This window comes from Canis lupus, chromosome 17 (genome assembly GCF_011100685.1).
Source record: "Canis lupus familiaris isolate Mischka breed German Shepherd chromosome 17, alternate assembly UU_Cfam_GSD_1.0, whole genome shotgun sequence".
NCBI lineage: Eukaryota > Metazoa > Chordata > Mammalia > Carnivora > Canidae > Canis > Canis lupus.
The window spans coordinates 8,376,833-8,400,363 of NC_049238.1; the positions used below are offsets into that span (position 1 = coordinate 8,376,833).

The window sequence follows — 23,531 nt, forward strand, 5'->3', positions numbered from 1 at the left end:
CTTTCAGACCCCACCCAAGACTATGAACTCAGAATCTGCATTCTTTTTTTCAAAAGATTTTATTTATTTATTTATTTATTTGAGAGAGAGCGAACGAGCATGAGCAGGGGGAGGGGCAGATGGAAAAGGAGAGAGAATCTCAAGCAGACCCCATGCTGAGCCTGGAGCCCGACATGGGGGCTCAGTCCCATGACCTTGGGATTATGACCTGAGCCAAAACCAAGAGTTGGACGCTTAACTGACTGATAGCCAGTCATTCTCAGAATCTGCCTTCTTACCAGGAGCCCCCAGCTGACTCCGAGGCCATTCGGAGTGTGACAGGTTGTGAGAACCAAGCTTCTGGTTCATGTTGTCGCCTTCCCTGGAATGGGCTCTCCTCAAGGCACGGGTTGTGTTTTCCCTGGCCCCTCTCTGAGCCTGTTCCCTCCTCTTTGCCATACCTTCTTCTCAAGGTTGTTGGGGGGACTCATGTCTGAATCCCGTATCAGATTCTGTGGAATCTTCGAGACAAGGACCATATGGTTTTTATATTTCTATGTGCCCAATGCCTAGCATTGGGTGAACTCGCCATTTTGGGACAGAGAATTATAGACTCCTTGAAACAGAAAAGACTTTGTCTTGATTGAGTCACTCAATGAGTGGGTGAAGAAATGATGGTTAAGCGATGCTTCAAAATCAGATGTTCTGTTATCCTTGCATGAGCCTACGCGAGGGGTTCACGTGAGGGTTCAGAGACAGCACCCCACAACAGCTCCCACTCTCCGTGAGGTCATTGTCCCCTTGGAGCTGATCTTTGTGCGGGTCCTCCAGCCTCTCTGACCACAGCCCTTTGAACTTCCAGACCACTGAGTGTCTTTATCTGTATCACTTGCCTGCCACGAATCCTGGACTGGCCTTTTCCCATGTTCCATTCCTGTTGTGCCTTGTCCTGGAGCTCATGGTATTCTCACACTGTACGTATCAAGCTCGTGGAGCATAGAATCAAGACTTTGTGCTCCCCGTCTGCTTTCCAGCCCAACACCTAACATGGGATGGACACATAATAGGAATGGCTAATTTTTTAAATATCTATTGATTTTTTTTTAAAGATTTTATTTATTCACTCATAAGAGAGAGAGAGAGGCAGAGACACAAGGCAGAGGGAGAAACAGGCTCCACGCAGGGAGCCCGATATGGGACTCGATCCCGGGTCTCCAGGATCAGGCCCCAGGCTGAAGGCGGCGCCAAACCACTGAGCAACCCGGGCTGTCCTCTACTGAATTTTTAAAAAATATTAAATCTTTTATATATACAAAAGTTATGGAGATTACTATAATGAAGACCTGCATCCCTACTACCTTATTCACTGATAAAAAAAATAAAACAACCACAACAGATTATTGTAGTTGAAAAGTGCTATGTATCAGTTTCCAGTCATTTTCCCCACCTCTGTGAATTTCCGTGACAGCTCATCATCATCTGTGACACCATGTAGTTTCATTGTTTGATGTTCCTGCCCATAAATTAAGGATCCTAAAACCAAGGTGAAAGGCAATTATGAGGCTGTAGTTCATTCCATGCAGTTGCTCAATATTTATTGAGAGCCTATGATGCAGCAGCTACTGGCTAGAGACTTGGGATGCATACTGGCTGGAATGAGTGTCGGGGAGGGTAGCAGGGGTTGAAGCTAAGGGTCTGTGGGGAACATGTAGGACTTTGCAGGCCATGGTGAGGACTTTGGCTCATACCTTGAGCCCTTGCAAGGTGTGGGCCAAGCAGTGATGTTTTCTGACCTCTTTGCAGTGTGAAGAGTACCTTGTCAGACAAGAAGCAGGGAGTCCAGGCGGGAGGTCATTGCAGTCAACCAGACGACAGAGAAGGGGGTGAGAGCCGGGGAGATGGTGATAAGTGGCCAGATTCTGGACATGTCTTGAAGACAGAGCCATCAGGATTTCCTGAGGAATTAGACGTTGGTGTGAGAGAAGGACAAAGTTTGCTCTGGGGTTTCTGGTGTGCGTGCCTGGAAGGGTATAGTTACCACAGACTGAGGAAGAAGAGATAGGACCCTGCAGGGCGTCGGTCAGCTGAGGTTCGGACCTGCTAAGTTTGAGACACCTGCCAGATATCATAGATGGAGATGTCAGGTAGGCCGTGGGGTATGTGAATCTGGAGTTGGGAGAGGAATCATACACAGAGGAGTATATGTTTGGGATTCATGAGCCGATGGAGGGTATTTAAAGCCGCGAGACTGGATAGATCACCAAGGACTCACCTTAGGTGGAGAAGAATAGAAACCAAGAGAGTCTTGTGTCCTGGAAGCCAGGGCAAGAAAGTACATCAAGAAAGAGCGACTGGGAGATTGTGTCAGTGTTGTTGATAGGCCAAAAGCAAGATTGGGGGCCGAGGCTTTCATACTGGATCGGGCAACATGGACGCTGTCGGTGACATTGTTGGGGACAGTTCCAGTGCAGTGGCCACCTGACTGAGTGGGTTCAAGAGCAAGAACAAGAAGAGTGGAATCGAAGAAATGAAATGGAGCGATGACTCTTTAGAGGAGATGGCTAGAAAGGCAAACAGACTGGCAGGAGCTGGCGGGGGATCAGCTCCCGAGAAGGCCTTGCCTATGCAACCAACAAACAAAACAAAGCCGGAGCGTTTTGTTGATGATTGGATTAGTCTGGTAGAGCTGGGAAATGGGTGATGCACCGAGAGGCCAGCTGCTGCGCTGTGTGCCCCGAGCCGGGAAGGCAGGCTGCATAGACGCCATGGGGCCAAAGGAGGGAGAAGGAGAGCCAAGCCCGACTTCCAGCTTTATCCACAACACCCAGAGTGGCCCTGCATCGGGTCACGGGCCTCCAGAGGAGCTGCTCTGGTGGCCCCCTCCAGCCCTGTGGCTGCGTTTCCGGGGCGGCCTCCAGGACCCTGACTCGCTTTCCCAGCTGAACTCAGATGTGCTCCCCGTGCCGCGCCGTGCATGCTTCCCCGGGGTTCTCCAGGTCAGCATGCCCAGCCTCCTGCCTCTTCCAGAAGGCTCGCCCAGCTCACGGGTTTGCAGCAGCCCTGAGCCCTGTGTCCCCGGCAGGCGGGGGCAGCAGCAGCCCCTGCAGGCTGGTGGCTAAGGCGGGGGGCAGGCAGGAGCACCCCCCGACCGCCCTGGCCTGGGACGGCCAGCAGCCTGGCCGAGCCTGTGTCTCGCGGCCCAGGAGCTCACCCTGCCTTCCCGGGGCTGGCAGGCCGGGTTCCCTGGACCTCGGCCACCCGCCGCCTCCTCCCTGGCCTGCTGAGGCCTGGGGACAAGGAAAGGCCACCGCTCAGGGGTGGGGTGAGGAGAGAGGGGTTTGGTTGGCCGCCTCGGTGGGTGAGAACCTGCCTCCCACCTAATTAGGTCAGCCTCGCTGGCTGTGGGCGCTGGCTGGCCGGGCGGCGACGGCCTCTGGTGACCCGGCCGCTCGCCAGGCCAGGAGCGGGCCCCAGGCTGGCCTGGGCCGTGGCTGGATCCCCAGGGGCCCCGGGCTTCGCTGCTGTCCCTGCCGGCCGCGGGCAGGCCAGCGGCAGTCACAGGGGTCACCGTGCTCAGCACGGACCACGGGGTCATTTTCTTCCAAACAACGGACAACTTGTCCCTCTCGTGCCCGCCCCCCCCCCGCCCGTGGCCCTGGCCCCTAGGGACGTGGCTGGCTGCGGCCAGGTCAGCTGGAGGGGTGGGGGCACGCCGCGTCCTCTGATGCCGCTGCCTCTTGTTTGCTGCCACTGTCCAGCTGGCCGGGGGCCCGGCCCCTCCGCTGCTCTCGGGAGACCAGATGCTTTCGTAGAAGGGACTGGACGTCCTCGACGTCAGGGGCTCCTCACTTCTTTATTTAAAAGCCCCTCCCAGAGCAGGGCCGCTGTGACTGGCTCCCGGGCACCCGCCTCTTCTCAGAAACGTGAGGACACTGTCGCGTGGACCGGAGGCCTCGGGCGGCAGCGATTTCCTGGTGTTGCCGTGGCTGCCTCTGCAGGAAAACCCACCCGGTCCGGGGCCGCTGCGGGGGCTCAGAGCTCCGCTCGTCGTGCAAGGCTCCCCTCCTCCTGCTGCTGGGAGCCGCTCGGTGCTCTGCGGCGCCAAGGCCACGGCTCTTCTCAGAGGCACTTTGTCTATTAGGATCCTTCTTTCATTCCGGACACGGTCAAGGCTTTGCACACTTTGGGAACAGAGCTTTGTCATGAAACTTCGGACTCTAAGTGCCGCATGTGAGCTGCCACTTTTGGAGCGTCAGCCACGTGCCCGAGGCCCTCTTCCTCCTCCCCGAGGAAGCTGCACGTTGGACCCCGGCCGTCACCTTGAGGCCCAGACTGAAGTCCCTCTAAGTGTAGCTGCTAATGGTCCCCATGTGTCAGGTGTGACTTGGGGCCTGGGGGCTTGGTGTCCAGAGTTCACAGTCACCCGTGGCTCAGTGTGTTCTCCCCCATGTGTGGTCCCCAGCATCCACCCAAGGGCTGAAACACAGCGCTGCATTCGGAGGCCCCTTGAGGCCGGACCAACCTCCCAACGGGGGCAGGTGGCGCAGTGTCCCCGGGGGCCCCTCCCTGCTTGCGTGGCCTTCCTAGGCTCTCCTGCTGACCTCTGTCCCATCGTGTGCTGTCTCTGGCCTGGCCCCTTATGGGGCTCCCTGTCCCTCTGGAGGCGCCCGGTAGAGCGGGAACAGCAGAGGCTCTGGGGTTGGGCAGACTTGGGTTCATTCACACCTTGGCCACTTGCGCCGTGTGTGACCTCGGGCAGGTCTTATGAAGCTGGTTGGGGCCTCGGCTTCTTCATTTCTTGGTTGATGCTGGTGAAGTTCACAGGGAGGTGGTGAGGCTTCCAGGGACCTGCGTGCTTGCCCCAGCGCAGCTCTCAGCGCCAGGTGGGCACGCACCCCGGAGATGGCTGTCCCTAAGGGCAGACTCCCCGCTCCCAGAGCCTCTGCACACTCCCAGCCTCCCCACCACGGGTCTCACACGGTCACTCGAGGCCAAAACACCTCAACGACACCCTGATTCCTTCCGTGTCAGCCCTCGGCTCCTCTTCCTGAATTCCAGAGTCCTTGCTCTTCCTTGGCTCCCTCTGTGCTCTAGTCCCCTCGCTGGCTCACAACGAGGCTGTAATGTGCGTGTCCTTGGTGTTTGCGCCTCTGCTTGCACTTCCCACACCCTCCCTCGTTGGGCGAACTCCTGCTTGATCATCAGCACCCGGCTCATCTGCGATGACCCTCCCGGCCACCCCTGCCTCATCCCTCCCTGGGAGACCTTCCTCTCGGGGCTCCCCCGGCACACGTTAGGTTGGATTATTCAGATTCGTTCCTGCACCTGTTTTTCCTGCTCGCCTATGAATAACTCAACGATCAGATCGTAGTCATCTTCGTGATTGCTCCAGGGATGAACTCAGTACTTAGCACAGGGCGGGCATGTAGCAGGTGCCTAATTAACGTATGACTAGACATGACTAATCCCGTCTTCACTGGTTTCTCTACGTTCAAGTTTGTCCACAACACCTGGCCCAGGTGGCAACACAATGGACCGTCTGTCAATAAGGATGAGTAACCACGTCGTACCTTTAGTTGTACCACTTAGTTATATGCAGTAGCAGCAGCAATAATAATAATGATAATAAAATAGGGCATTAATTGATTGCATCTGCATAACGGTTTCTGTGCTAAGTGACTTAACTTCAGCCATATTTCATCATTACAATCCATATTCATCCATATTTCATCATTACAATATATTCTGATCCCCATTTGGCAGTTGAAAAGTTGGAAGCACACACATAAGAGCTAAATGATTAGATAAAACAAATGAGTAGATCAAGGCCACACATTTAGTTTGTGATGGGTCTAGGATTGGAGCTCAAGCCTGTCAGACTCTAGAGTCTATACTCTAATCCCCTGATAAAAAGCTACTTGCCGCTCGCTGGTACATCCAGGGCCACTGTGTCTGTTTGGTTACATCAGGGACTGTGCTGAAGCTGTTCCTTAACCACTTTGCGTAACCCGCCCCCCCACTGGGCATGTCAATGCCCCGATGTCATCAGAGCTATTTCTGCTGAGTTTCGCCTTCTGGTCTTGCAGCACCAGGGGGACAAATGTTTTAAGGGTACCCAAGAATTTTTTTACTCGGGAATGGTAGGCCACATAGACCTGGAAATGACTGTCATGAAGGCAGACTCCCAGACCCCTAGACACAGGAGGGATGACATGCCCCACACAGGGCCACGCGTGGAAGCACTAGCTCGGTCAAGAAGCAGAAGGAACAAGGAGAGAGACGTGGGCAGGAGCCTTTATAGTGGTTTCCATGGGGAAGGGATGGACAGGAGAGTGTGAATGATTCCCGCAGGCTCTGGGGCTTAGGGCTGCTCCTGGTGCTCTGGTACCTGGCCCTGCGGGGATCAGGGCAGGTGACTAGCCTCGGAGTCAGTGAGTACCCCATCAAGGAGGTGATTGAGTTACAGGCTCTAGATTGGTCGGTTTGCCTAGGAAAGGCCTTCTCATCAATATTATCAGACTCTGGGACTCGAAGAAGCCAATCATGGAAAGCTGGATTTCAACTGGAACTAGGAATCGGTTTTCATTCCTTTTTTCTTTTTAAGATTTATTTATTTATTTATTTATTTATTTATTTATTTATTTATTTATTTGAGGGAGAGAGTGCGAGTCCCTGCACATGTTAGTGGGCGGGGGGGTGGAGGTGGAGGGAGAGGGTGCAGGAGAGGATCTCAAGCAGACTCCCTGCTGAGTGTGGAGCTGGGTCAGGTCATGGGGCTCAATCCCACCACCACCCTGAGACTATGACCTGAGCCAACACCAACAGTCAGACACTTAACAGACTGAGCCACGCAGGTGCCCCCAAGGGTTTTGTATTCTTAGGAAAATAAGTAAATATTGCTGACATTTCTTTTTCATAAGAGTTCTGTGATGCAGAGAGGTGACACTGGTTTCTAGCCTGGGGAGGGCCTGGAGTGACACTAGTTTCTAGCCTGGGTTCTCCATGGTCAGCAAGGCCCTCAATATTAAAGCATCAAAATACAGAGAGTAAAAGACATAGTTAATACACCAAGTAATGGGGATGCTTGAGAAAAACAGGCCTTGGCTTACTTGGTCTGGCCTAGCTCAGAGGGGAGGGGAGGGGAGCCCTAGCGTGTGCCCAGGGGTCTCTGCAGGAAGAACTGTGTGAGGAGTGTGCTGGGGGCTAGCAGGGGGGCTGGGTCATCCTCCCTAGCTCTCACCTCAGTTCAGAAACATTCACTCCTGTTTTGCTGTTTATTTTATGCCCGCAGCCACCCCCCCACTCCTCCCAAGAGTCTCCCCATTCAGACTTGGGTTTCTTGAAGCTGCTACCATAACCTCCACTGGATGGGGTGGGTGGTGGTGGTGGTGGTGGATTTGGGAAGGCTGGATGAATGACCCCCAGGGTTGGACACAACACCTATTAATTTCTGTAGCATCATTTCTCCAAAATAAGTTACCTGACTTACAAAAACCACCATTTGTTCAGTGCAAAGGGGGTTTCAGGATTATATGGTTTGGGGAAATGCTACATTCTATATTCCCTCTTGGAGACTGGCAATGTATGGTGATGTCCTAAGGGTGCTGAGAAGCTATGAAGGAAAAGAGTATTTCTGTTTTCTCTAATGTTCCCAAATCTATCTCCCCACCATGGAGCTGGTTTTGCACAACACTCACTACCGTCCCCTGAGAAGCCCTTGGGGGCTGCTGCTGCCCTGCTTGGGGGATGGCGTGGCCCTGAGCTGCCCACTCACAGACTCAGGGTGACCAATCTTCCAGGCACGGGGGCCAGGGCTTGCGGGGCTCGAAGAGCCTTGTGTGATTACCCTGAGAACCCCGGGGTCTGACGTGGGACTGACCCTGCACAGGGTCTTTCCTGTGCTCCTGATGCTGCCCAGAACGTTGTAGTAGGTCTTCCTCTTTTCCAGATTCCTAACCCCTGGCATAGTGCCCGGCAAACATTGGGGGCTCAGTGATTGCCTATATTAAATTAAATTAAATTAAACTAAATTAAGTTAAATTAAATTTCCCATTAGAATCCTCTAATTAAAGGCTCCATTCTTGTTTTTCCAATCAATTCTATCCCTGTATGGACGCATACACGTGTGCATACGTTTACGGTCCATGTGGGTTCTTTTCATAAACAAGCAAGGAGGCACTTCAACAGTGGGATTAGAGATTTCACGCGGAGGAGTCCACTTCATTATTTTGCCATTGACACACGCACACCCACGCACACCCACAGCCACACATCAAAACACACAGAAACACAAACTGTGTAGACACAAGCAAACACATTGATGTGCTTGCAAAAGTGGGCCCCGTCCCTCGCTCACCACAGACACACAGACGCAGTTTTGGACAGGAACACGCAAGGAAATGCAAGGCCAGCCCCCTGGCCCACAAGGCACGTGCCTGTCTGGCTGCGTATTTCTCCAAACCAAATTGCCTCCAGGCCCAATGGCTTAACGCAGCTCCTTCATTAGATCTCATGATTTCCTGGGTCGGGACTAGGGCAGGGCTCAGTTGGATGTTTCTTTGACTCCTCCTCTCCTACTGAGTGGAGCAGGGCTGGTGTGTGGCCTGGTCGGGAAGGGTGATGGTGGCTGCTTCCCTCGCATGGCTGGAAGGCCCGGCCCAGGGGGACTGCTGGCCGAGCGGTAGCGCAGAGCCTCTGGGCCCCAGCATCTCGGGGCAGGGGGGAGGGGCACCTAACCTTTTATGTGGCAGCTGCATCCCCCAGAAAGAGCATTGCAGGAGGTTGACAGGGGCACAGAAAGGCTTCTTATGACCTGGCCTCTGGGGTTGCAAGCTGACACCCATCCTGCCTCTTATTGAGCACCCAAGACACCTAGGCCAGCCCAGAGGGGAGGGCCGGGCTCTTAGACTCCGCCTGTGTGTGGGGATTGGGGGCAGCAAGACTCTCAGGCCATCTGCGATCGAATGCACACGTGAACAAGCACGCACGCAGCCCACACCTCCCGTGTGCGGCCTGAACCTTCCTTCCAGAGCACACTCCTGGGGGGTGCATCTGGGCCTGAGGCAGGGGCAGTGGTGAGGGCCGCCTCTTGCTTGTCTTTCCAGTGGCTGTGATAGAAGGCGAGGCCTGGAGAAGAGCCTGTGCTGGGGCCACTTCTTCATGGGGAGGGATTTCTATCTGAGAAGTTAAATCAGGTCCCTTTTTCAGGACACTGTTCCGGGTGGGCTCAAAGTCTGGAGTCACAGACCATACTGTGGGCACCCAGGGAACACAGAATGTCAGAGCAGGAGGGGACGGACTCTGTCCACTCCAGCCCCTTCATTGTACCACATGGCGATCCTGAGGCTGATGGAAGGATGGTCACACAGCTGGGATCCCACAGTCCTGGGTCCTCCTCCAACCCCCGATTCCCCATTGCAGGCCTATAATCCATTCGATTTCCTCTGCCTTGGCCCCCATGGGCTGATCACCCTGCAGAGACAGGTGCACTTACGTGTCACATGTCTGGGTAAGCACTGGGCCCTGGGACAGGACAACCACCGCTGGTCAATGGTGAGGCCTAGGGGAGCTCAGCTCTCGCACACGTGGCTGGGAGGACGTGCCAGGTGAGAGCTTCCCTTTGGTGGTGACTGGCCACCACGTTGGTCAGACAAAGGTCTAAGACATGGAGCCACCAGAGAGCTGCAGAGATCAATGCTGCCTTCCTCTTTCTCCTAGAAGGAGCACAAAAATCAGACGGTGCAAAGCCCCCTTCCACACCAGTAGCCTGAAATGCAGGTGGAGTGATGCCCTGGCTCTGAAGTCAGCCAAACCTGGGTCACATCCCAGCTCACATACCCCAGATTGCTAGCTCTGCGACCTCGGCTAAGTCCCTCAACCTCCTGAGCTCCAGGGTCCTCGTGTGTCTATGGAGAAAATCTTGCTTTTATTCTTCCATTCAGCAAGTATTTGTTGAATAGCTGCCATTGCTGGGGTTACAATGACCAGGACAATGGGCACTGTCCCTATGGAGGATGCTGGCATTAGCTGAACAGTTAGGCAGACAAACATAACTATGCAATCTGCGTTGAATGCTGTGGAGGAGTGATGAGGGTGCTGAGGGGGTGCAGTTATGATGTGATCAAGTTGAGGAGGCCAGGGACCGCCTCTCTGAGGAGGTGACACTTGGCCGTGGTTTGGTCTGGCAATGAGTAGTAGCTAAGCAGCTGAGATGTGTCTCAGGCAGAGTGCAAAGGCCCTGTGGCTGGAAGCAGTAGGTTGAATACGAGGGATTAAAAGGCCAGCGTGACTGGATCAGAGAGATCACAGGGAGCAAGTGGCAGACGAGACTGGACAGGTGGGTGGGAAATTTGTTCACCCCGTTAGGGAAGGGTTTCAAACATTGCATACATATTATATATTTACTTGAATGGTTTTCAGCCGCACACTCAGATTGTCAAGAAGATGAGCCTGGCTGTGGCACGGAGAGTGAACCGCAGGATAGCAGATGGCGATGTGGGCGATCCCATTAAGAGGCTGTGCCAGTCAGAATGGTGGTGCCTCAAAGATATCCATGTCCCAATCCTTGGAACCTGTGAATATATTAATTACATGGAGAAAAAGAATTAAGGTTGCCGATGGAATTAAGGTTACCCATTACTGACCTTAAAATAGGGGGATTATCCTGGATTATCCTGGTGGGTCCAGCATCATCCCATGAGCTCCGAGAGTGGGTCAGAGAGCCCTTGCTAGCTGTGAAGGTGGAAGAAGTATCATTTCCCTCACTTTGTAATTGAAGCAAAGGAATTTCTAGGACATGAAGTGATCTACTCCACATCAGGCCTTATTAAATATTGTTTCCAGGACTTAGATCCAATTCCCTTGACTGCAGATGCTCTTACCATTCCTGGGGGGTCTGGGGAGCTCTCGGGGTAGGGTCCAGGTTAGGGCCTGACCTGGTCTAATTTCAGCCCCGACCTGTAACGTCATCTACTTCACCCCATCTGTGCAGCCCCTCCCTCAACCAGAACAAACCACCCCTTACTATCTTCTTTCACCTCAAGTCATATTGACAGAGCAAAGCAAGGGGATTTTGTCATTGGAATCATGATGTAGGGGCGCACACACGTGTAGCCTTACAGGATTTGGGAGATTAAAAAAATTGTGTAGGACTCACCTAGTGCAGCTCCCATCTTTTGACTGCTGGAAAAATTGAGACCCAGGAAAGGGAAGTATCTGGCCCAAGCCTCCCTGACCTCCCCCTGCAGGGGAGAAACAGAACTAAAGCCAGAATTGCCCAAGCCCTGGAACGATGGTCTTTACATCACATCCCGGACAGGTCCTGTGTGCTCCTGGAAACTTCAGGTGGAGCTTGAATGAATTTTCCCATAAAAGTAGGCTTTGTACATGGATCTCAGGGCTCTGAAGACTCCACTATAAGGTGCACTGTGGATTCCTCTGTCTTCCCTTTCCTGGGAGAGAGAGCTTGCTTGGATAGAAATGTTGCAGTGTGAGAATATTATTCTCTACTCCAAAATAAGTTGACAAATGGCCTTCAGCATGCCCCATTTGTAAACTGGGAACGTCCTGGACTATTGCTGTGGACTTTCTGCCTGCTAATCTGGAAGCATTTCTGTCTCCCTTTCCATGCCTGTGGGAACCTACTGTCCAAATGTATGTCCATCAGTGAAAATGCAGCAAGAGCTCAGGAGCCCACAGAGCTGAAGGGGAATTTGGACCCAGGTCCCACAGGGGGAAGCCCCAGCAAGTGGTGGGCTGGGTTGGAGCCGTGAGCCAGGCCCTGTGAGGAACACAGAGGGATTGCCACCTGGGTCTTGATCTTCATAAAGACGCAACTGAGATTCAAATTCAGCCTTACAGTACATAGTGTGGCTGGTCACCTTCAAGTGCGCCTTTCAGTAGACTCTCATAGCATCCCCAAGGGATGTGATGCCGTGTCGGCTCACTATTTATTTACTTATTTGAGAGAGAAAGAGCGTGTGAGCTGGAGGGAGAAGGAGAGGAAGAGGGAGACAGAGAATCTGAAGCAGACTCCAAGCTGAGCGCGGAGCCTGATGCAGGGCTCGATCTCCTGATCTGAGATCACCACCTGAGCCAAAACCAAGAGTTGGATGCTCAACAGACTGAGCCACCCAGGTGCCCCATGTCGGTTCTTTAGAAGAGGAAACTTCCCGTACAATTCCGCTTCTAAGTGGCAAGGCCCCAACAAGACCACGATTAGTCTTTGTGGTTCTATTTCAAGTGCTCTTTACTCCGTACCGATCCATGTGGTCAAGTGGCAAACGAAACAATCCAGCATCAAATGAAAAGACAGTAGGAAGGGGTCTACTTATCTTCTGTCTGTTCATCCAATCACATTTACTATGTTCATTCGCCGAGCATGTCCCCATTCCTCTATATCTCTTTGTCTACCTATTTATCTGTCAGTCTGTGTATCCTTTATTGTATATAACCATGGACAAGAGATGGTTCGAAACAGAACAGGATCTTGGTCCATCAGCTCAGGCTGCAATAACAAAAATACTATAGGTTGGGTGCCTTAAACAACAGGCATTGCTTCCAAGCTCTGGAGGCTGGATGTTCAGGATCTGGGTTCCAGTGTGGCCGGGTTTTGTTGGGAGCCCTCTTCTTGGCTTGTAGACAGCCGTGTTCCTGATGAGTGCTCACACGGCAGAGACATCTCTCTTATCTCTTCTTAGAAGGCACTAACCGCTTCACGAAGGCTTTCATGACCTCATCACCTCCCAAAGTCCCACCCCCAATGGCTGTGGGATGGGGTATCAGGGCATCACGTCTGAATGTTGTGAGGACATGCACATTCAGTCCACGGCCGTATACATTTAAGTTAAATGAGGAATAAAAGGAGAAAATAAAAAAAGAAGTAGAGATGGAAAATAGAACCACAAACACGACCAGCACAAACATGCATTTCCTGGAGTCCTATCACCCAGCAGAGGGGGAGCAGAAAGGTTGGATCTGCAACTCAGACGTAAATGACCCGAGCGGGTCACAGCATAAATAAGGTAAAAGCAAGCTGGCCGTTCAGAAGACGCTCACTCATTCCTGAGACCGGGTCTCAACCGAATGATCATCACCCACGAGTAGCAACTAGTATTCGTGAGGAGCATTCTTGTTTGGTGTGGATTCTCTCTTGATTCTTAGGTCAGCTCTGGGGCAACTATTTTATCATTCTCCTCTCTTTACAGATGAGAATACTGAGGTTTGCAAAGATAGAATTCTGTGCTGAGGGCCACACAGCTCTTAGCGGAAGGCCTGGGGTTCAAACCCCAATGTCGTTTTTGGCGTCCACCGTGACCACTTGCTGGTTGGTAAACAGGCTCCGAAGGCTGCGCTTCAAATTCCATGTTAAGAATTTTGGATGCCAATGGACAAATAGTTGTGGGGTGGAATGAGATAATTTTCTTCTCATCTTTGAGAGAAATTGTCATTGTAGTTCACAAGTTTGCCATTTTGAGTGTTCTTGTGTTGTTCATATTTAATCTCTGAAATCAAACCAAACTCTTGGAGGGTTCAGAGTTCCCCTGGCAGGAAAACATACATTTGGTATTTGATTTGAAACTTTGTTTGTCATGGGGATCAAATGCAAGCATTGTAGATTTAAACTGCTGCGGCCTTCCTAGCCCGCCTCGTGAGTGTGAAATGAGTACAACCATTGTACCCAGCGAGTGCGCGTGCCCCAGGAGGAATTTGAGTTGGATGATCTAGAACAGCTCCATTCAAGCTGCATGATTTTTTTTTTTCATAGCATGCTGTAATATTCTGCGGGAGCTCAAATGGGAGCGGTAACTGGATTCTCAGAAATGTTTCAAATGCATCATGTGGTTGTGTCCAGGACTGAATTAATGGCCATGCCAAGCAGTTTATGGATGAAGAACCCCAACTTCTGGCCCCACTTTCAACACAGTTTCAGACTTGGGTGGGATCCCTTGACTCACATCTGCCCGCTTTCCGGGGCCTGTCCTAGGGAACTCTCTCCTTATTCCAGATGTGGTTCCAGGACTCTAGAAGAGTCCTCTCAAAATTTATCCTCCTGGTTTTCCTCATCCAGTTAAGGATGCCATCCTTTACCGAGTCCCCCAGGCCACAGACTCAATCATCCTCAAAAGCTCCCTCTCTGCCCACCCAGCCAGTCCAAATCACCCACTGCTAGGAGGTACCCTCAGCCACCCCCTCCTCTTCGGCCCTCCGCTGTTCCCACCTTGGCTCTCCCCTGGCCATACTTGGCTGGAAAAGCTTTGAATTCACTCCTTTGCCTCTAATACCAGACGTCGGAATGATCCTGAAAACATGGGGCTGCTCATTCCACTCCTCTGTACTTCCCATCATGCCCAGCGATGGTTCTCAGACTGTGTTCTCTGGAGTCCCTGAGTTCTGCAGCCCAGACCAGGGCCTCGGGCCTCTTCGCTGAAACGACCGTAGCAGTTCCCCTCCTGTCTGCTTACATGTGGCCTCCTAAAAGGTCTTGCTCGGGGAGGACATTTTTCTAAAAACGAACATGGCCCCACTTTACCCACATCCTGCCCATGGCCCCACCAACACTCCCTCCCAGTGTTCCCGACACAGGGCCCTCTGTGCTGTTCTCTAAACATACAGGTGATGCCTTTGTTTCTTTGAACACGCTGTCTTCTCCGTTTGGAAAGGCCTTTGCCCCTTCTTCTCTGAGAGCCCCACTTACCCTTCAGAAGCAGCTCAGACGTCACCTTCTGCAGATGGCACAGAGTTCCTTGTGTTCTCTGCAGGACACCCGTTGGCTCCCTCCTGTGCACCTAGGGAACCCATGTCTTGATGGCAGCCATGGCCACGACACACTTTTCTACCCGTCTTCCTGCCTGACCCCTGCTAGATTGCGAGTGACTCCGGGACAGGATTTACATCTTCTCATCTCTGCATTTCCACTGCCTACTAAGTACAGGACCCCTGAGGGAAACTCAGTATATTAACAGTGACATAAAGTAACACAGTTAACTATCAACAATGACCGACACGGGCTGGAAAACACGTGCCTGATGGGTAGCAGGTAGGGTGACAGGGCGAGGGGGCGACAGGACAAGGCAACAAGGTATAAGGGGCTTCAAAGGTTGTTGATTCTGGGCTGCCGTAGCTGAACCCAGGCCACATATATTTTGGGGTATAATGTAAGATGAATTTGAGGCCTACAAAAATTCAACAGGTCCCTTAGACAGGCTGGGCTACACCTGCGTGGGAGAGGCACTCTGGGGACCTGACCCGGGCGCCTGTAGACACAGCAGCCCCCACAGGCCCCCCTTGCCCGGGTAGTGTCACACCAGCGATCTCACCAGCTGGTTTATGTGCTAGCCCGAATGGACTCCAGCAGTGCTCACTGCTCGCCCATCAGCTCTGGGCTTGCTGTTACACCCATTTCACAGCTGAGAAAACAAGCCTTGTGCAGCCACAGTTAAGAAACTGGGAGCAGCACCGGGAACGCATGACTTCTGACTCCAAGTCCCAGTGTTTCTCTATGTCACCCCACGTGTGCTTTGGGAAGGAGGAGAGGTGGAGACAGTGCAGCTGGGGGGAGACATTTATGACCCCATAATGTGCCCCATGTGACCCAGACCTCACACTCTCTGTAAACACGCTTGGAGAAAACTCACCACATCTTCTTTTTAAAAGATTTTATTTATTTATTCATGAGAGACACACAGAGAGAGGCAGAGACACAGACAGAGGGAGAAGCAGGCTCCATGCAGGGAGCCCGATGCAGGACTTGATCCTGGGACTCCGGGATCACACCCTGAGCCCAAGGCAGATGCTCAACCACTGAGCCACCCAGGAATCCCCACCACGTCTTCTTCTTACTTACTTTCCTTTCACTGAGATGTAAATACATGCCCTAAACTTCACCGTGTTCGAGGATACAGTCCAGCAGGTGTTAGCCTAGGCACAGGGTTGTGCAATCATGACCACTATTTCCAGAACATTTCCGCTCATCAATTTCCCATGTTTTTCTTTTTCAGATTCCAATGATGAGAGACCCTGGCTGGATCAGAAATGTGTGGCCCTCGAACATCAACGTGAGTGAAGTTGCTGTGAATGTGCCATTGACGGAGCAAATGCTCTGACAAACTGTCGTGTGCCGCTCCGGACCCCGCCGTTCCCCCGATGCTTGCAGACGGCCTGCAGCTCCTTCTGAGGGTTCCAGAAGCCCGGGATGAAGCTAAGAACATTTTGGCTAATATCTAACCTCATCTCCCTGGATCTATCCTCCCCCAGGCCCAGAAATGATTTTGTCGCCTCCCTGATTAAAAGGCTTCCATGGCTCCCTAGTGCCCACAGGGAAAGGCTCGTCTTGTTATCTGAGCCGTTTGTTGGTCACCCTCGGTGGACTGTCCTTATGTCCTTAAGTCCTTACGGTGGGTGCGGTCCCATGTAGCTGCCCCAAGCCCCTCAAGGCACTTCTGCACATTCTGCTTCTCCTGCACCCTCTGGTTCCCGGTCCTCCGGCCTTCATCCCACGGTTCCCTGTGGTCCCCAAGCCTTAGGCCAGGCCTTGCAGATTGTCCCCGGGACCGTATTTAGTGCTTTGCTGTCCACGGACGCTTCCTTTGGGTTCCCCCGAGACTGCATGTCTGGCAATGTGAGGGTCCATGCCATCCTGCACCCCCTGCCTGACCCGGCTTCTGGGCTTCTCCTGGATCTGGCCTCGGGAGCCTTCACTGCTGGGGAGGGGAATTCTGCAGCCACGCTCGGCTGGCGGCCCCCACCTGCATCTCCAGTTCCTGCCTCACGCTGCCCTCACCTTGCCCTCGAGCTGGACATCACACCACCTGCTGTATACCCGCATGCGCCTTAAACCTGAGCTCTTTTCCTGCGGAGGATGGACTTAGGGATAAGTTAGGGGGTGGCGAGGCCCAAGAAGAGGCTTTTGGAATGATCCAGGGTAGGAGAGATGAAGCCTGGACACTCATCTGTCCCTTGCGGCCTGTCCTACGCCTTGGGGAGACAGAGCAAGAGGAGCATGTCCCCGCTCTCTGAGAGCTCCCAGTCTGGAGAGGGACTCAGGAATGGAATGTGGAACGGGAGGATTTGCAGGGGACTTAGGAGGCCCCGTGGTGCGGGCCAGGGGGAGAGTCTCTCACCCACCTGGGAGATGAATCCACAGGCTCCAATTGAATGAATGAAGAAGGTAGCGGAGGGAGGCCTTGGCCCAGGGACTCGGTTTCCCAGGGGATTGACAGGGATGGGGCCCAATCAGAGGCCAGGAATCCTGACCAGCGGGCAGTTGGTGGCAGTTGAGCCCGGAGTGAGGGGAGCCATCCTCCAGGGAGCAGAGCAGAGGCAGGAAGGCCCCGTAAGTGAGCCTCCCCTCCTGCGGGTGGGCTTGCAGGCAGGCAGGCACAGGCTGCTTCCCGGCGCCAAGTCCCCATTCCCTAGCCCACCGGGTTCCCAGCCCCAGCCTCTGGCCCCATCCCCGCGGCTACGGTGCACAAGAGGGGAGGCGGAGGGGGGCGATCTGCCAGGCCTCTCCCGCAGGCCCTGTGCTGCCCTTCACCCGGCTCATCCCGCAACGCGATCAGAAGCAGCGGACAGGAGGTGCCAAGTAGGAAGCTTCTGTCTCGAGGGTGAAGTGACAAAGTCTCGACCAAAGTGACAAACTCCAGGAGAACTGAATTAGGAGGACAAATCCTGGCCCTGGACCCTCAGCTCCGCCACTTAGAGGACGTGTGTCATCAAGCACGCTTGCTGCTTGCTTCTCTGAGCTTCAGCGCCGCGTGTGCACGTGGGGAGCTCATGCAATCGGGAACTAAGGGGCTTGCCTTTTAGCACGAGGCATCGTGCGGCAGAAGAGCGGGGCCTGTAACTCAGCTCAGGTGGGTGGAGAGTTTAGAAGCAATTCAGGAAAAACGGCCACCAGGACACAGCGAGTCTCTGCAGAGTCTTGAGAGAGCCGTCCGTCGTCGGCAGGCTCGGGGGTGGGAGGCAGCGCCGTGAGCTGCCGTGGTAGGGCCGGGGAGCAGCGGGAGAGAACCGGGGAGCGGGAAGCAGGGGTGCCGATGGCGGGCCGTGTCTGCCTTCCTGAGGACCTGGGACTTGACTGTACAGGTAATGGGAACGGGGGCCGGTGGCCTGGAAGGTCCTAAAGCAGGCGATGCCCCGTCAGAGGCCAGTCGGGGGTGGGCTGGGAGGCAGGGAGACCAGTTAGCAGTTCATGGTTGGCCTGGTTGAGTGTGAGGTGCTTGTGGACCGTCTGGAGGTGGCCGGCAGGTGGGGGCAAGGTCTGGGCTGCAAGTCCTGAACTTTGCATGGCTGCCGTCTCCAAGGGCAGGAGGGGGCTCTCTGTCTCCGTCCTGGGTGCTGTGCAGATGTGCTGGGTACCCCGGAATCAGTGACGAGCGTGTCATGGTCAGTCCTTTCCTTCAAGGCCTCTCCAGTCATTAGAAGAGGTAGCCGAGGGGATCCCTGGGTGGCTCAGCAGTTTAGCACCTGCCTTCGGCCCAGGGTGTGATCCTGGAGTCCTGGGATCGAGTCCTATATCGGGCTCCCTGCATGGAGCCTGCTTCTCCCTCTGCCTGTGTCTCTGCCTCTCTCTCTCTCTCTGTGTGTCTCTCATGAATAAATAAAAATCTTTTTTTTTTTTTTTTTAAAGAAGAGGTAGCCGAATACAAGGGGCACAGTGACAACGCTCTGTGCAGTGTGCCACCATGGGGTTATAGGGGCTCATTAGTACAGAGAAGCCGGTGACTGATTTTTCATGGACCCGAGGGACGTCTGACACACACACACACACACACACGCACACACACACACACAGATTCTGGAGGGACAGTCGAGCAAGGAAACGTTCATCCAAACCCCTTAACCCATCTTGCTGGGCGAGGAGAGGAGAGGGAGTGCGTAGAGCCGCTTGTTACATTAAGCCTGCACATCTTTCCTGTGTGTTTGGGATGAACAGCGTGTGCTTGCAAATGCCTCCTCTTGGCTCTGGTTACAGCCTTTCTTGTAAGAGCAGCGAGTCTAAGAATCCTGGGTTATTCTGGTCCAGTTACTTGAAACTTGTCGCTTTAGGTTTTCAAACCTAAACTTTGCCTTCCTTGCCATCTTTGAGTTGCAAAAGGACTGGATTTAAAATGTAGTCTCCGTGGAGGGAGCATTTCTTGGCAGAGGGGTGGGTGGGTGGGAGGGAAGTGATTCTGTTTCGATTTAAATTTAGTTTTGAAAAAGGTCATCAAAGCGCTCCACGTGCCTGGTTTCTAGAAAATCAGCTAGGAAATACGGGCCACGGATGCAGCCACAGTGTCCTGGACCTGCTATTTCCCCGTCCCTCTGCACGTCCTCCTGGGACTTCCACTCTGATGGAGCAAAATGTGCTTGTTTGCACAGAGCAGCAGGGGCAAGTGCGTTCTCCTTTCTCGTACTCTGCCGTTTATGTATGATCTCACCCTGTTTTAGTTTATTCTGTATTCAGACTCTGCCTTTTCTTATATATGGAGTCCCTACCCCCCGCCCCCCCCCCCCCCGTTGTTCTTCCTGGGGGAGGTGTTTTTCCTGGGGGCCTTTCCTCGGGAAGAAATGTGTGCTTCCCACTCTCTGCCCCCATCCCTCCACCTCCCCCACATACAGTCCTTAAGCCTTTCCCTTAGTCTGCCACTTGGAAACCCTCACATTCATTATTTTTAAGCCCTTATTTACTTAAAAATATATTTAGGGACGCCTGGGTGGCTCAGAGGTTGAGTGTCTGCCTTCTGCTCAGGTCGTGATCCTGGGGTCCTGGGATTGAGTCCCATCAGGGAGCTTGCTTCTCCCTCTGCCTGTGTCTCTGCCTCTCTCTCCCTGAGTCTCTCATGAATAAATAAACAAAATCTAAATTATATATATATATATATATATATATATTTAATGTATGCTTTAAAAAGTACATTTAACATGTACTTAAAAAGTATTTAAATTTGAAATTTCAATTTTAAATTTATATAAATATATTTTATTTTGAATATTTTAAACCCCTTAAAACATATCTTAAACTGTTTTAAACATATTTTAAAAAATAAACATATTTTAAAACACTAACTTGCTTTAATTGGGATCTGTCTTCTCTGGATGCCTATGACTTTCAGATAGCTCACTGGCTTTCTTATTTATTTAACAAACCTTTCTGTGGTGGTTTGTTACGTGGCAGGTTCTTGGCTAAAAGCATTATTCATAGGCACTCATTCAGCTCTTCCCAGCAGCTGTATAGGTTGGTCCTATTTTTGTCTCTGTTTGAGAGATGTTGTGGCCGAGAGGCTGAGCCACTTGCCCAAAGTCACACAAGGGCCAGGGTTAGGATTTGAACCCACACCTCTAGCTCCAGAGACTTTGTTCCTAAGCACGATGAAGTGCTGCCTCCATAAGAAGGGTCTCTGTTGAGCAGTTTCAAATTCTTGTCATTTATTCCTTGCATTTTGTACCTTTAGCATGTGGCCTGACTTCCCAGACTCTCAGCTGTGTGGGTCCGCTTTTCCCCTCCTCTCCTCAGGAGACCTCCCTCCTCCGCTGGCTCTTAAGTCCTGCATCAGAGCTGTGACATTGGGGGACCCTCACGAGATCCACTGCTACCCAGATTCTTGCTTTCTTTTTCAATTTACTGTTTAAAAGAAAGCGAAAACTGAAGGTTTTTTTTTTCTTTAAGATTTTATTTATTTATTCATGAGAGACAGATGCAGAGACGTAGGCAGAGGGAGAAGCAGACTTCCTGTGGGGAGCTGTATGCAGGACTCGATCCCAGGACCCCAGGATCACACTCTGGGCCAAAGGCAGATGCTCAACTGCTGAGCCACCCACATGCCCCAGTGGAGATCGTTTTCATGCAGCCTCCCAGAAAGGGGAGAGAGAAGATAAGTCTTTGGATCCTTGCATGTCTTGGTCTTCTTTTTTTTTTTTTAAGATTTTATTTATTTATTCATGAGAGACACAGAGAGAGAGGGAGGCAGAGACACAGGCAGAGGGAGAAGCAGGCTCCATGCAGGGAGCCTGATGCGGGACTCGATCCTGGGACTCCAGGATCAGGCCCTGGGCTGAAGGCGGCCCTAAACCGCTGAGCACCCGGGCTGCCCCTTGATCTTCTTTTCAATCTGGCTTCCCATTTGGTAGTTTGTTTGGAATTTGAATTTGAGGCTGGTATTAATGTGCCACAGAATCGTGAGCGCATCGGTGCGCTGACTTCTAGTAGCTGATGTTACCCACGTGCCAGTCTGACCTGGGCTCCCTCCTGGGTGAACTTTTCTCATTATTATTTTCTGCCCAGAAGCATTTAGCATCTTCTATAAGTCTTCTGTGTCCAGAAACTTCGCACTGATGTGCCTCCCAGTGGAAGGCACATGTGTCTTGTCATGTGTTGTGCTTAGAACCTGGTTTCCTGGAGGGCGATGCGCTTGTCATTGAACACGTCAGCAGATGAGATGTTTAAGCAGATGACAGGGAAAGGGACCTTGAGAAGAACCTTCTTTAGGTCGCCTGTCTTCTATCTCGTGCCGCCCGCCTCTCAGGCTTATGGTCTTTCATTAATTTCATCTTCTATTTCTTTTTTCTTGTCATGATTACTTCTGGCTATTGCATTTTTATTTTTAAAAGTTCCTTTTTGTTCTTCAATTTTTTTTTTCTTTCACAACACTTTGGTTTGCTTGTCTCCTTCTTCTTCTTCTTCTTCTTTTTCTTCTTCTTCTTCTTCTTCTTCTTCTTCTTCTTCTTCTTCTTCTTCTACATTTTTTAAAGTTTAAATTCAATTTGCTAACATATAGTATAACACCCAGTGATCATCCCATCAAGTGGGTTTGCTTGTCTTATGAATGAACTATCTTCCCAGATCTGAGGTTCTGGTTTGGGGGTTTCTTCTTACTCATCTCTGTTCTATTCTCTTCATCATTTTTAAACGTGTTCGGGAGTTGAGATCCCCCCAGCCCCTGATGTCTGTTTATCATTCTTTCTCTTTCACGGTTCAGGGTTTCCTCAAATGTCTGGTGGTTGATGGTTGTCTGTTTTTCTTTAGCACGGAGCGAATAGGAAAGTTGACTGGAAGCACTAACGGCTTCCAGTTGCTCTGGAATAAAGGGCCAGGTTTGCAGGGCAGGACCCTGGGGCACCGTGTGGTTCTGGCTCCAGCACCTGTTGGAGGTTCTGCTGGGCTGGGGGCCCCTTCCTCAGCTGCTGTCCCCTTTGCAGGTGTCCTGGAGGCAGCTTGAGACACGTCACGTCCTTTCTTTAGGCCACCTTTCCCTTTCTTGACTTCCAAATTTGATTACATAGCTTTCCCACGGAAGATGCCCCTTCCTGTTTTCCTCATTGTAAGTTATTAAGTCCTGAAGTTTCCTTGAAATTTCACGAGGTATCTGGAAGGAAAGGGAAAATAAATGCCTATTTGTCGGTTCTGCTCTGCCAGCTGTCCCCACCCTAGGAGCTTCCTTCCTTGTCCAGAACTGTTAATGGGGCTATTCTGCAAGTGTCCCGTGACATTCACCACGTTCCCATCTAGAAATGTGCTGTGCTGTCTCTTATAGCCGATTGCTTTTTAATTTTTTTAATTTTTTTTTCAGGAGCCATGACAACCCCACTCTGCAATACTTGTCCAGCCTGGATTAGTGGCAGGTACCAGCACAACCAGATACAACTATAATATATTTAATTAGAGTCTTAGTGAGAATGGTCATTTTCTGTTCAGTGAATTCTTAGGTTTCATAGAGCTGTCCCAAGACCCCTTTATCATTTGTGAATAGAAACATCATATGAACGTTTCATTTTAGAGTCTATTCACAATCTCCTGTTTTACCAATCTGTTTTCCCTCTCCAGTGGGTATCTTGTTCTGAATTTTGTGTACTTGTTTTTTTCTTGCTGGAGACACTGTATTTCTACTAGATCTTGACCTCTTTGAGAATAGAGGCATATATTAATGGTTTACCTCCCTATTGTCTTTTTTAAAGATATTTTATTTTATTTTAAGATTTTATTTATTTATTCATGGGGGTGGGGAGCAGAAGGAGAAGCAGGCTCCATGCAGGGAACCCGACATGGGACTCGATCCCGGGTCTCCAGGATCACGTCCCAGACCAAAGGTGGCGCTAAACCGCTGAGCCACCTGGGCTGCCCTCCCTATTTTTTTTTTAAATACTTTATTTATTTATGTGTGTGAGAGAGAGAGAGCACAAGCAGGGGGATCAGCAGAGGGAGAGGGAGAAGCACACTTTGTACTGAGAGTGGAGCCTGATGCAGGCCTCAATCCCATAACCCTGAGATCATGACCTGAGCCGAAATCGAGAGTGGGATGCCTAACCGACTGAGTCACCCAGGAACCCCCACCCTTTTTAAAAGAGGCTTATTCCCCTCCCCCATTGTACCTTGCACATAGTAAGCATTCAGAAATGGCTTGTTGCATGAGTACCTTCTTTGTGACTTCCCTCCTGCTTAATTTTTGATAAGGGCACTGGCATTTTTAACATTAGTACATACTTAGTTCATTTCTTTTTATTAGGATGATTATATTTTTATTATAACTAGTTTTTATCATGTTTACTATGATGAATATATTTTCGCAACCAAG

The 23,531-nt window shown here is 51.6% G+C and overlaps 1 protein-coding gene and 1 long non-coding RNA gene across 4 annotated transcripts in view; one reads left to right on the plus strand and one right to left on the minus strand.

The window, feature by feature from the left end:
- LPIN1 (lipin 1) overlaps positions 1-23,531 on the plus strand; it is a 132,041-nt gene that overhangs the window by 17,037 nt on the left and 91,473 nt on the right. For both annotated transcript variants that reach the window (XM_038560805.1, XM_038560802.1), the window contains exon 2: positions 15,978-16,034. In XM_038560805.1, coding sequence (XP_038416733.1) covers positions 15,978-16,034 — 57 coding nt within the window. The remainder of the gene's footprint in view (positions 1-15,977; positions 16,035-23,531) is intronic.
- Positions 1,396-17,424, minus strand: LOC111090496. Of its 2 annotated transcripts, none has more exons than XR_005372106.1 (3): positions 17,104-17,424; positions 10,384-10,550; positions 1,396-1,934 (listed from the first exon to the last, which is right to left on the minus strand). It is a non-coding gene; the product is annotated as an uncharacterized LOC111090496 (long non-coding RNA). The 2 variants fall into 2 exon arrangements; XR_005372105.1 differs by lacking the exon at positions 1,396-1,934 and adding an exon at positions 6,916-9,692 and having other exon boundaries at positions 17,104-17,421.